Consider the following 13,874-nt stretch of genomic DNA (forward strand, 5'->3'; position numbering starts at 1 on the left):
GGCTGGGAGGAGAGAATGGGGAGCGTGTTTAATAGGTACAGAGTTTCAATTTGGGAAGATGAAAAAGTTCTGGAGATTTGTTGTACAACATTGTGAATATACTTAACACTACTGAATTGTACACTTAAAACTAGTTAGAGACAGTCAGGTATGGTAGCTCATGCCGGTAATACCAGCACTTTGGGAGGCCGAGGTGGGAGGATCACTTGAGTCCAGGAGTTCAAGACCAGCCTGGGCAACATAGCGAAATCCTGTCTCTACAAACAATGCAAAAATTAGCCAGGTTTGGTGGTGTGTGCCTGTGGTGCCAGTTACTTGTGAGACTGAGGTGGGAGGATCACCTGAGCCCCGGGGAGGTTGAGGTTGCAGTGAGTCATGATCACACCCCTGCACTCCAGCTGGGAAGACAGAGTGAGACCCTGTCTCAAAAAATAGGTGGGGAGAGGGGGCAGTGGTTAGAGTGTAAATGTCATGTTATGCTTAATTTACCACAATTTTAAAAAATTGTTTGAAGCCACACATAAAAGTCTTATTTAGTGAAATCATGTATTGTATGATTTCATTTACATGAAATGTCTGAAATGGGCAAATTCATAGGAAGTAAGTAAATACTTGCCAGGAAATAGGAGAGGAAATGGGGAGTAGGGCCAGTGATTCTGGGGCTTCTTTCTGGGGTGATGAAAATGTTCTGGAATTAAATAGTGGTGATGGCTGTACAGCCTTGTGAATACTATACTAAAACCCACTAAATTCTGCACTTATTTAAAAGGGTGAATTTATGGTGTATAAATTATGTCTCAATAAAAATTAATAAAAAGGAGTGGTATGAGGAATTGGGAAAATATATACACACATACACACACACACACATATATATATACACACATATATATGTGCCTTAACTCTAATTAGTTCCCTTTGTCCTTTCTGAAACAAAGTTATACCCAACTGATAGTATAAGGTGTCCAGTCCAGATCTATCTGTATCTCTCTCTCTCTCTCTCTCTCTCTATATATATACATATACATATGTATACATATGTGTATATATATATACACATGTATACATATGTATACATATGTGTATATATATATACACATATATACATATGTATACATGTGTATATATATATACACATATGTATACATATGTATATATATGTATACATATATACATATGTATCTGTATCTTTCCAGAAAAATATGCAAAATGGCTTGGTGAATTTTCTTTTTGATTCTAACACTTAACTTTTTTTGGCCAGTCGTGGTGACTCACACCTGTAATCCCAGCACTTTGGGAGGCCAAGGTGGGTGGATCTCTGTAACCCAGGAATTCAAGACCAGCCTGGGCAACGTATCAAGACCCCTTCTTTACAAAAAATACAAAAATTAGCCAGGCTTGGTGGCACGTGCCTGTAGTTCCAGCTACTTGAGAAGCTGAGGCAGGAGGATCGCTTGAGCCTGGGAGGCAGGGGTTGCAGTGAGCCAAGATTGCACCACTGCACTCCAGCCTGGGTGACAGAACCAAACCTTGTTTAAAAAAAAAAAAAAATCTAGCCTCACAGTGGCTTATGACTGTAATCCCAACACTTTGGGAGGCCTTTATGGCAAGAGGATGCCTTGAGCCCAGGAGTTTAAGACGGCAGTGGGCTATGATTATGCCATTGCACTCCAGCTTGGGAGGCAGAAAGAGACCTTGTCACAAAAATAAATTTTTTCTTTGCTTTCTTCCTTTTTTTTTTTTTTTTTTTTTTTTTAAAGGCAGGGTCTCACTCTTTCAACTGTCACCCAGGTTGGGGTATAACAGCTCAACCTCAGCTCACGGCAACCTCCACCTCCCAGATTCAAGCGATACTCCCACCTCAGCCTACCAAGTAGCTAGGACTACAAGTGCACACCACCATGCCTGGCTCACGTTTTTTGTGTATTTTTTTGTAGAGATTGGGGGTTTTGTCACGTTGACCATTTTTTTTGTAGAGATGGGGGTTTTGTCATGTTGCCTGAACTCCTGGGCTCAAGCGATCCACCCACCTCAGCCTCCCAAAGTGCTGGGATTATAGGTGTGAGCCATTGTGCCCGGCCAGTTTTTTCCTTTTACTGTGTCTGTGGTTCCACAACGTCCTTTTTGCCCGTTCTCTGTGGACTTTCTACTTCATCTGGACTCTGCTTAGATTGGCCTAGTTTTCTCTTCAGTCAAATCTTCAGGAACCAATTTATTACCATTAAAAATGATCTAACAAGCTTTATTTTTATAATTGTTAAAAATCCTCATTTTGAGGAACACAACCACAAAGTAAAGAATGTTTTCATTGATTTAACCAGTTAAAAAAAACAATATTTAATAATAAAATTTTAAAAACATGGCTCCAGGCCATCCAGATGCCTTAACTTGGGCTCAGGGGCCTGACACTGATGGATCTTCTTTATCTTCCTCTGATGCCCTTTTGTGCGAATGAATCTGTTTTGGAAGAAAACACAATTAAGATTATCTATCACAACGACCACTATCTCCAAATCTGTATTCATTCTTTTTATTCATTTTAAGTCTCATCTACCTGATGAGATAACTTTTTTGAAGACAGGAATTGTATGCTGTTTAACAGTGCTTTGATTCTTCCACAGTTCAGTCATCCTTGCTACCTTGTGGGGGACTGGTTCTAGGATACCGCCCCCACACCATAACAGAATCTGTGGATGCTCAATCCCTTACATATAATGGTGCAGTATTTGCATATAACCAACACACACACACCCCATATACTTTATTTATTTACTTACTTAGAGACAGGATCACCCTTTGTCACTCAGGCTGGAGTGCAGTGTCACAATCACAGCTCACTGCAGCCTCAACCTCCTGGGCTCCAGTGATCTGCCCACCTCAGCCTCTTGAGTAGCTGGGACTACAGGTGCATACCACCACACCTGGCTAATTTTTTTATTTTTATTTTTATTAAAGACAAGGTCTTACTATGCTGCCCAGGTTGTTCTCCCAAAGTGTTGGGATTACAAGTGTGAGTCACCGTGCCTGGTCCCATGTACTTTAGGTCATCACTAATAAAATGTATAGATATTGTATAATGGCAACAGTTGTCATATGGTATTTTCTATTTGTATTTTTATTGTTTCTTTCTTCAAATATTCAGCCTCATCTAGTTGAATCTGAAGATGTGGACCTGCTGATGAAGAGGGCTGACTGTATCTAACTTAGGGTCTTGCATGCAGCTGGCATTTAATGCATTTTATTGACTGTTTTAGCTAACATTCAATGGACAATTCCTAATAAAAAACTCTTAAAAGTATGAAAAAAAGGAAACCTACTCTAAAGTGGCAGGGAAACCAGCCTGGGCAACATAGCGAGATCTTGTCTCTACAACAAAAGTTTTAAAATTCGCTGCCTGCCTGTAGTCCCAGCCACTCTGGAAGCTGAGGCAGGAGGATCCCTTAAGCCCAGGAGTTTGAGGTTACAGTGAGCTAGATCACACCATTGCTCTCCAGTCTGGGTGACAACAAGGCCCTGAGAAAGAAAAAAAAAAAGAAAGGAAAGAAAAGAAAGAGTGTAAGTATTGAAAAGGAAGAGACAAAACTATCATTATTTGCATATAAAATAATAAATGTTAGCCAAAGAAGTCTAAGACAATCAACTAAGATTTTACTGGAAGTAATATGAAAATTCAGTATGGTGGCTAGAAACAAAATCAAGAGAGCAGCACACAAACCTCAAATACTTTTCAGATGTACCACCAATAACTAACTAGAAAATGGAAGAAAGATCCCATTTACAATGGTAATACAAATGTCTGAAGTATTTAGGAACAAAAATACAAAGATCTGTTATCTAACAAAAGTCATGTAAGATCTATATGGTGGAAACCCTAAAACTCTTCTGAAAGACATTAACAAGAAATGAATACATGACATGAAATACCATGTTCCTAGAATGTCGTACAGATGTCAATTCTCCAATTAATCTACAAATTTAAGGTAATCCTATTCAAATCCCAAGATAGTTTTTGGTGGTGGCTGTTTTTGAGAGAAGGTCTCGCTCTGCTGCCCAGGCTAGAGTGCAGTGGTGTGACCACAGCTCACTACATCCTCGACCTCCCAGGCTCAAGCAATCCTCCCACTTCAGCCTCTGAAGTCTCTCATATGGTGTCCAAGAAAAGGGGACAAATTTCACAAAGGGACTAGGCTCAGGAGGGCTGGAATATTCAGTGAAGTTTCTTTTTTTTTGAGGCAGAGTCTCGCTCTGTCCCCCAGGCTGGAGTGCAGTGGCCTGATCTTGGCTCACTGCATGCTCCACCTCCCAGGTTCACACCATTCTCCTGCCTCAGCCTCACAAGTAGCTGGGACTACACACACCTGCCACCACACCCAGCTAATTTTTTGCATTTTTAGTAGAGACGGGGTTTCACTGTGTTAGCCAGGATGGTCTCGATCTCCTGACCTCATGATCTGTCCGCCTTGGCCTCCCAAAGTGCTGGGATTACAGGCGTGAGCCACCGCACCTGGCCTATTCAGGGAAGGTTTCAAGCAGAAAGATGAACTGAGTTGGCTTTGGAGAGATTCACAGGACTCCCACAGGCAGAGGGAAATAAGGGAATTTTAGATGGACAAAGGCACAGACAAGAGCAGAAATGGGGATGGTGTGACTGGGGTATGGTGAGGGGCTGCTCTGGCTGGAATGGAGGGCTACCACAATAATGGAAATGGTAACTGGGGCAAATAAGGTTGGATTAGGAGCATAGCGTCAACGTTGCCACCTTATTAAATCACTCTTCCAATATGCTAGCACTGGCCTGTTGGAAAAAGTAATACATACATAATCAAACAAAAGGCAAAAAGAGGCAAGCTCCAGGAATGGGCACTGTAAACAGGACTCGCCCCAGAGTAGCCAGATGCAGGCTTTAGATATGTTGATGCAGGTTGAGCATCTCTAATCCGAGGGGGAATGTCTCATATGGTGTCCAAGAAATGGTGACACATCTCACAGAGGGCCTAGGCTCAGGAGGGCTGGAGTATGAGACATTCCCCCTCCCCCATGAATTTAAAAACGGGGCCAAAAATTTTTTTTAATAATGGCTACCCTGTAGTGCTTTAACTGGACCTATTTAGACAACACCTTACACACTGGAGAAGGATGATACTATGTGAATCTAATAAGTCCACAAGACAATACTTCTCTCTTTTGGCTGTCTTCTTCCTCTCCAGGATGACAACTCCATGAGGGTAGAGATTATATGTCTCTCATCATTTAAGCAACAAGGAATAAATTAGTGGCAGAGTAAGGGGTGACTCGGTGAGTACATCCAATTGTTGACATAGTTTTGGGTGGGAGAAATTTTGCTATTATATCAACTTAACTTCTTAAAATAGTCTAGTGGGATTAACTTGGTTTCATTTCACAGAGATCTCCTGGAAGCGAGGATCCTTTAAAAATCCTGGAATGTACATTGCAGTAAAAGAACAAAGCCTACCTCAGCCTTAAACAACAGAAGAAGAATGTCAAGTGGGAAAGTGACGTTGATTTTCAGTTTGTGGGTTCTGAATCCACACAAAGACAGGATTGCATTCTGAAAACCTGAATTAATTATTGTCCTTACCTCAATAAGACAAAAAATTATAATCAAAATTGTTAGTATTACAGTCACAGATATTGCCAAGATGAGTTTGTTGTTATAGCCATATCCTGGAACCTCTTTCATGAGCTAAAAAAAAAAAAGAAAAAAGAAAGAACAATTAAAAAAAAAAAGAGAGAGAATGGAAGCTAACTTTTCAAAACCCCGGTATTCCAGTTGAGTAGCTTACAGATTCTTTTGTTCTTTTTATTTTTTTTTTGAGACAGGATCTCACTCTGTCACCCAGGCAGGAGTACAGTGGTGCGATCACAGTTCATTACAGACTCGACCTCCCTGGGCTCAGGTGATCCTCCCACCTCAGCCTCCTGAGTAGCTGGGACTACAGGCACGTGTCACCACACCCAGCTAATTTTTGTATTTTTTGTGAAGACAGGGTTTCACTATGTTGGCCAAGCTGGTCTCAAACTCCTGACCTCAAGTGATCCACCCACCTCAGCCTCCCAAAGTGCTGGGATTACAGGCGTGAGCTACCACCCCCAGCCTACAGTTCATCTTGTGCCCTAATCTATTTCACCATCTACATGAGCAAAGTAGGAGATCACTGTCATGGCCAAAGTTACATGGCCAAGACAAGCTATGGCCTGGGAGTCCCAGGTTCTCCTATGTGGGCACTTTCCTGGCATATGCTAAATGATGGGAAATCTGGGTCTCATGTTTCTGTGTGGTCCTCACCTCACTTGACTTCTGCTGTTTCTGTTCACTCTGTTCCATGTTCTCATTAATATAATTAGATTTCTGGTGGTCCATATCCCACTCTGCCTTTGATGGCTTTGCTTCCTGCTGCTCGCTGAGAAGTTTCATCAGGAGTCCTGTTCGCGACATGAGCTTGGCACAGGTCACTTGCACATGCATTTGTGAACATTCCATTTTCAAGGTCCGGATAATATGAGACATGAACCTTCTCACATCCTCGTTGGGGATGAGGGACCGTAGCTCCTGGGTTAGCTGAATTTCAAACTGATCACCTGGGGATGAGAGCAATGGGTAATTGAAGCTTTTGGGCTCAGGGGACAGGTCAGTGCCCAAGTTGTTGTATTCCCATTTTGTCTTAGTTGGCTCTAAGTTGAATGCAGTCCCAGCGGAAGCTGCCTCAGGAGGGTGATTATAGTTTGTGTTTTCAGAGATGGTGCCTTCTGGCATAACAGTGTTTTCGATAAAAACATTTTCTTCAAAGGCATCTCTTGCAGTTGTGTCTTTTACATTTGTGTTTTCTCTAAAATGTTCTGAAGGAGCAAATACTTCCAGAAGAGTGTTTTCTTGAGGACTCAGGTCTTCTAAGGATGAAAAAACCCCTTGTGAATTTATGAGGCTCTTCGCTGCAGAGAATGGTGGCCTCTTTGCAAGCATCAGTCTATTGAGATAACTGCCCTGTCTAAGCTTTCTAATCTTTTTGGCCTTGGGTGTTCTGTGGGCCACACGGGAGCGAGTTTTATAAAAGCGGTATTTTTTTCTGGAATGTGCAATTGGTTTAGCAGCATTCATGTTTTTCACTCTAGCCATTGCCATTTCTAAAATTAAAATGGTGTAGGCTAAGTCTTTCGATCTGTCTCTGACCTGAGGTAGGGCTTTTGCAGGGCTAGAGGCAGAAGGCACGCTCATGGAGAAGGGTTTCAGCACAGAGGAGACTGCTGCCTTATGCTCTTGGGTGAACGAAGGCTTGGTGTAGATGGTGTTTCCTGCTACCTTCTCAGGCCCCTGCACTATGTGAGGCTGTTCCAGCTCCCTTGGGGCTGGACTCTCAAGGCGTTTTTCTTTGGCAGCATTGTCCACAAATGCCTGGGCATCCTGTTCTTTCCTAGTGCTGTGCTTTCCCACCTCTTTGAAGTGCCTTTTCTGGATGCTTCTTGGGCCCGTGAGGACTCTGTTCACTCTCTGCAGGTTTTTGCCTACACTTTGAATCTTTGCCGGGCTGTTTTCCTGCAGTTGCACAGTTTCTAGTTTCTTTTTAAATGTTTGGTTTTTAAATTTGTTACCTAGAAGGCTGGACTGTGAGGGGCTGTTTCTATTGTTTTTCAAAATACTCAGGAGCCTTTCTCCATCTTGTACATTTGAAAAAAGCAGTTTGGCGAACGGTAACAATATTGATTCCCCACCTAGATTTCCTGCTGAGAAATAAGGCAAGATGTAACTTAGTGCACTGATAACATCACTCTCATCATTGATGTCTAGCTGCTCACTCCCAAAGCCTGACAACTTGATGCCACTGCTGTCTGAGGGCGCCTCCGACTCAATAGTCAGCTTAGTGCTCGTGTGCTGCTTCCGGGCTTGTAACACCTTCATGAACGCTCCTTCTGGATTCCCTACAGATGCTTCTTCAGCTGTCAGAAAAGAAGAGACTGCTTTGATCATGAAAGATCTTTGATCATCTTTCATACTCAGTCCATAGCTGTACGCCCCAGTCACACAGAGTAAGGGTCAGCAAACATTCGAGTGCCATTCAGAGAGGAGAAACATACACCCAAACCTAAACCTATGAAATGGCAACAACAAAAGGAGGAAAAGACATCTTCTGAAAACATGGCCACCTACTTGGAACATTCCATAGTGTGACATAGAGTCACTCTGCTAAGGATTATACCGTTGATCCCCAGGGGCCAATTGCCCAGTGCTGAGTCAAAGCCCAAGGTGGAAGACAAGTGCTTCCCTGATGAGCTGGCCTCTCTGCAGACTGCTCTGTACCCTGTGCTGTCCTGCCTCATATGCAGAGAAAGCACAAGGCTCCCGCACTCCTCGTCCTCAGGGTGCCTGTGTTCTTGCTACCATCACAGCTGAATGCAATGAAATGTGGTCCTCTGAGAGGAGCAGGGTGGAGATGCTAAAGTGGAGGCCCCCTCCCATTGCTGATAGATCCTTATCTGGCATGTGCTCCACCCACCCACCCCATTCTCCACTCTCACATATCATAGCCCCATCACAGAAGATGCGATATGGAAAAAAACACTGTGTCCACCTTAGTTCTTTTCTTAAATTTGGGCAGGGATCCAGGGTGTAGGTTAAGAGATTTTTAATTTGTCAGATTGTATGCCTATGTTGTTAAATATACAATGAATCTATGGTATGATAGCAGTTTCTGGATAAACATTACTTGAGGTCCTAAATGCAGAAGGGAAAAAGCAACTTTTGTCAGATGCCTACTTTGCTTTCATTCATCTCTAATATTTTGGATGGGGAATCATCCAAAGCTTCTGACTGCATGAAGGTCAAGTGTGCCAGTGTGCAGCTGGGCTTCTTTTCCAGAACTAAAAGTATTTTGGGTGGTGCTGAAGGTCAGCAGAAAAAGTAAAGATTGTGAGAAAGGAGAAACATGGGCTTGGGGAGAACCCAGAATTGGGGACAGAAGACCCGGCACTAGGCTACAGCACTTAGCACCTCTGATCTTGTTCTTCCTCATCTGTAAAAGGAGATTAACAATGCTTTTCTGCCCACCTCTTGGGGAGGAGGGAAGAATATAATTGGTAAAAAAAAAAAAAAAAAAGAAAAGAAAAAGTTTTGAAAAATAAGCAACACTGTCTTTATAGAAGTAGCCAAGCATTATTAATTATCCACCCCATGTCACTGGTAGATATCTGTATTCAAGCAGTCACATTTTAGAAGTCATGAAGTTGATGCTAATAAACCTAATCTACAGAAAAACTCTTGAAAGCACTTGAGCATTTGTTCTGTGAATAGAAAGGTTTGAGATTCAGAGCAAGTTCAGAGTTGGATGGACTAAGAATGGAAAAGCCCTCCATTCCATTAGAAGAGCCAGGTAGCAATTTCTGGTTATGGAACCAGAAGCTCTCAGGCTTCAAATAAAACAGCACCACTTCTAATCTTATAAAACTGTAAAAACAAAAACAAAAACAAAACAGGATCTACATCTGTCCTAAAAGGCAGAGAGTACTTAAGACCTCATGGATATAAAACCAGCTTACAAACTACATTGCACTATATGAAGAAATTATCACTGGGGGCAAAGCACCAAGCAGAGAGCACAGTACACAGTGTGTGGATGTTAATGTTATTCCCTAGCCTTCCCATTCCTTTCTCTTGGTCCTTTACACATATGGAACTGTTCCATTATTAAATTTTGTAATAGCTGAGAACCTGACTCCCAGCAAGGGAGTAGTTCAGAAGTTGAGGGAGTTGAAATCTGACTGAGTAAATAAAACAATTATATCATTAACTTAAAATTTCATCAATTAAGAATAAAAATTTAAAAACAAATACTTAAAATAATGTAACAATTTATCACCAGGCAATTTGGACTCACGACAATGTACGCTGTTAGTCAGACATGCAGTGTTGCAATGCAGCGTGACTGTCTTGCAGACAGTCTCAATGCTATTTTTAAATTGGCAGAGGCAGCAGGCCATATGGCTAGGTAAGATCCTATAGATGAAAACACAAAACAATAAATTAGTGGTAAAGCAGCTACTTGAGTAGGTAAAGGAGGCAGCCAACGCTACCACAGGGCTGGGCAAAAAGGTGTTACTGAGGCCTGTGGACTGGACAGTTGGGTAGGAACCAGAAGGCCAATGGGAAGGAGGACACAGGTACCCAACTGAAGGGTAAGCATGGCAGTGAGTATGGTATGCCTAGAATAAAGGTGGTTGGGATTAGAATTTGGTGACACTGATCAGTAGTTTAATTCAGAGGTATGTATCTCTTCCCGACTCAAAAGTCTCACTTTGGGCTGAAAGTATACAGGAAGAAGGTAGACTTCTAAGAAGAGTCTGAATAAGCCCCCAACTTCTGGAGGCCCTTTCTCAATTCCTGTTGGGAGTGGGAAATATTAGAAATTACTCTGGGCGTTAAAAATAGCTCAGTTTAACCTGGATTGTGGGGTTAAAAAAAATAACGGAGATTGCATTGGCCAAATCTGGACAATTTGAGCATTCAAAAAATAACAACAATAAGCTGCAACATAATATATAAAAAATCCATGAAGAATGATATTTTGAAAGAGGGGGAGTTGTTCTTTAATGAAATAATGCTAGCTAATAAATGTAGAAGGAATGACAGATTTTTAAACAGTGTCACTTTGCAATCACCAATGTAACAAAAATTGATTCAGACAAAGATTATCATTGATGGACAGTTGGGTGAAAAGACATTTGAGAACAGGATCTTCACTGATCTCAAAGTACCACCCCACAGATTTATTAATTACCAAAGGGAAAAGTTATTTTCTATTTTTTTATGAGGCAAGGTCTCACTCTTGTCACCTAGGCTGAAGTACAGTGGCAAAATCATAGCTAACTGCAGCCTCGACACCCCTGGGCTCAAGTGACCCTACAAATTCAGCCCCCCAGGTAGATGGGACTATAGGCTTGCACCACCACCCCAGCTAATTTTAATTTTTAATTTTTGTTATTTTTAGTAGAGACAGGGTTTCACCTTGTTGTTCAGGCTGGTCTAAAACTGGACTCAAGTGATTTGCCCATCTCAGCCTTCCAAAGTGCTGGGATTAAAATGTGAGCCACCACACCCAGCAAAATAACTACAGTGGAGAGATTTGGAAGATCACCTTAAACAAGTGATCAAACTTAGCATTATGAGCCACCTGGGGTCACGAGGCAGGAAAGATACGTCACCTATGCAGTATTCTTCCCAAAGATGCTTAACTTGAATCTCATGTGGAAACAGAGAAATCCGGATTGTGGGACAACTTACAAGACAACTATCTTTGACTCTTAAAAAATGCCAGTGTCATGAAAGATAAAAAAAGTAGAGGCATGTTTTAGATTAAAGGAAATGAAGAGATGACATGCAGTGCCTGATCTTTGACTGGATTCTGTAGTATTCTTTCATCTTTCTGGCATGTTTGAATTTTTTTCAAAATATAAATTTGGGCAAAAGAGATAACCAAGATAATTGATTAATTTATTGTTATGGCTTCTTGGGGGCAGTTTCAGAGAAATAAAAACAATCTCTGTAACTGGAATAAATTATCAAGGTTAATCTTAAGCAGTATATCATGGTCGTTAAGAATACAGATTCCACAGCCAGACTAGGCTTAAATCCAAGCTCTGTGAATAATGTAAATTTGGGCAAATGGCTTAATCTCTGTTCCTTGGCCTTGTCATTATAATAGTACCTACCTCGAGTGAGTTTTGAGGATTAAATGAATCCCTACCTGAAAAATGTCTGGCACACAGTGAGTGATCAATAAATGTTAACTACTATAATTATTACATTACAGAAGTTGTAGGGGGGCCTTTTCTGTGTCCTCTAAAAGGATAACTTTGTTAGGGCCACATTAAGACTGTGGAAATAGAAGAGTATTCAATGGATACGTGAAGTTTGTGAGTTGGGGGTACAATGTATAGAGTTTTAGGTTAAAACTGCATCCAATAAGTTGGCCTGATACATCTTTCAAACCTATAGAGGAATAATCACAAGTGACTAGTATTCCTTTGGGTCCAATAGAAGCCTCTGATCTTCATATAGATTGAATGTACCCAGAACCATAACCTAGCATTTTACTTATATAGCAACCTTAACTCTGACACAAAGATGTTTCTTTCATTTTGAGGCTGAGTCTCACTCTGTTACACAGGCTGAATGCAGTGGTGCAATCTTGGCTCACTGCAGCCTCTGTCTCCTGGGCTCAATTGATCCTCCCACGTCAGCCTCCTGAGTAGCTAGAACTACAGGTGTGTGCCACCACACCTGGGTCATTTTTGTATTTTTTGTAGAGATGGGGTTTCACCATGTTGCCCAGGCTGGTCTCAAACTCCTGAGCTCAAGCAACCCCCTCTCCTTGGCCTCCCAAAGTGCTGGGATTACAGGCATGAGCCCAAAGGTTTTGTTATTCTTTTCCTGCCCCCAACTTTTTATTTTAAACATTTTCTTTTTTTCCTTTAAGGCTTAGGATGGCTAGGAAGCATTTTCAAATGGTATAATGAACACCTGTATAACTTTCATCTGGAATCAACAGTAGCTAATACTTTGCCACATTTCCTTTCCATGTGTGTATGTCTATACATTTTCTGGACAAACCATTTGAGAGTCAGTTGCAGACATAATGACCTTTCACCATTAAAGACTTCAGTGTGCAGCCCCTAAGAACCAAGGCGTTCTCCTCCATAACCAGAAGACTCTCATCACCCAATGGAACTTAATATTATCATTGCCTACTATGCATTCTATATACACATTTTCACAATTGTCCCAATCATAACATGGCTTAAAAAATTCAGAATCCAGTCAAACATCAGACATTGCATTTAGTGTTCATGATTTTGTTTTTGTAGAAAGACCTTTAATACTTCTGTTTACAAAATTCAGGCATACATTTCAGTTTGCCCTGAACCATGCCCAAGGCTGTGTGCTCATCTCTGCCAGGGTGTCTGTGCCCTTCATGTACTGCTGACAGTGAGGGTGCAGAGCAGAGCCTGGGGTCCGGAGGCTTCGCTGGGCCTCAGCGGGAGGGGAATATGAATGTGGCCCAGCCCAGAGGACCCTCCATTTCATCGATTTTGGATTGGGCGACAGAGGAAGCAGATGTCGGGGCTGCAGACATGCTGGCCTGGGCAGGGGTCTGGGGAACCCGGGGCTGCCTGCCATGGTCTAGAGGAGATGGCTGGGGCCACTTCCCACAGGGTGGGGTGGCAGCGGCTCGGAAAGGGGAGGCCTAGCTACCAAGGGCTTGAACATTTGCTCACTGGAGCCTTTGTGCTTGGCCCTTAGCAGCACGGCTGGGGCTGCAGTCCCGTGCGAGGTGTGCTGGGGGTGTGTGTAGGTGGCTGGTGGTGGCAGCTTGTGCCAGAGTGACACAGGCTTCTGTGGGCCTGGCTGGGGGCAGTTAAAAAGCTGAAAATGTACTTGGCTTTGTGAGAGTAAGGCTTGGGAGTCAGGGCCCTACAGGAGGACATGTTCTCTGTCCTAGTTGTGGGGGGCGGTGTGGGGGGAAGGTGGGGCAGATCCCAGCTGGCCTCTGTCTCCTGGCTGCAAGCTGACAGCAGGCCAGGGAAACAGTGAGGCCCTCTGCCCTGGCCTTGGGGAGAAGGAGTGCATGTGTGAGGCTGAGGTACCATGGCCCTGGAGTGGGGCCAGGGTTCATTGCCAGCAGCAGGCTTGTGGGGGGATTTAAAACCAGGGTCCTGTCTCTGAGCCACCCCACAGGGACACTCGATCCAAGCCTGTTAAGGCCATGGAACTCAAGGGTAGGCTGTGGGCTGGGCCCCCGTGGGGTCAGGAAGGAGGTGGGGGCTGCCCTGGAGGAACATTAGTGTTTCTGAGAGCACCTTAGTGT

At 42.8% G+C, this 13,874-nt stretch overlaps 1 protein-coding gene across 4 annotated transcripts in view; it reads right to left on the reverse strand.

Moving 5' to 3' along the window:
* Positions 1-2,226: 2,226 nt before the first annotated feature.
* LRRC37B (leucine rich repeat containing 37B) overlaps positions 2,227-13,874 on the reverse strand; it is a 42,596-nt gene continuing 30,948 nt past the window's right edge. For 3 of the 4 annotated variants that reach the window (XM_063718581.1, XM_063718580.1, XM_054536631.2), the window contains 3 exons: positions 9,888-10,006; positions 6,308-7,953; positions 2,227-5,704 (listed from right to left, as the gene is read on the reverse strand). In XM_063718581.1, the coding sequence (XP_063574651.1) occupies positions 5,429-5,704; positions 6,308-7,953; positions 9,888-10,006 (2,041 nt within the window). In that variant the 3' untranslated portion in view covers positions 2,227-5,428. The remainder of the gene's footprint in view (positions 5,705-6,307; positions 7,954-9,887; positions 10,007-13,874) is intronic. The other variant, XM_054536629.2, reaches the window with a different exon arrangement.

The sequence above is a fragment of the Pongo abelii genome, chromosome 19 (genome assembly GCF_028885655.2).
Source record: "Pongo abelii isolate AG06213 chromosome 19, NHGRI_mPonAbe1-v2.0_pri, whole genome shotgun sequence".
NCBI classification, from domain to species: domain Eukaryota; kingdom Metazoa; phylum Chordata; class Mammalia; order Primates; family Hominidae; genus Pongo; species Pongo abelii.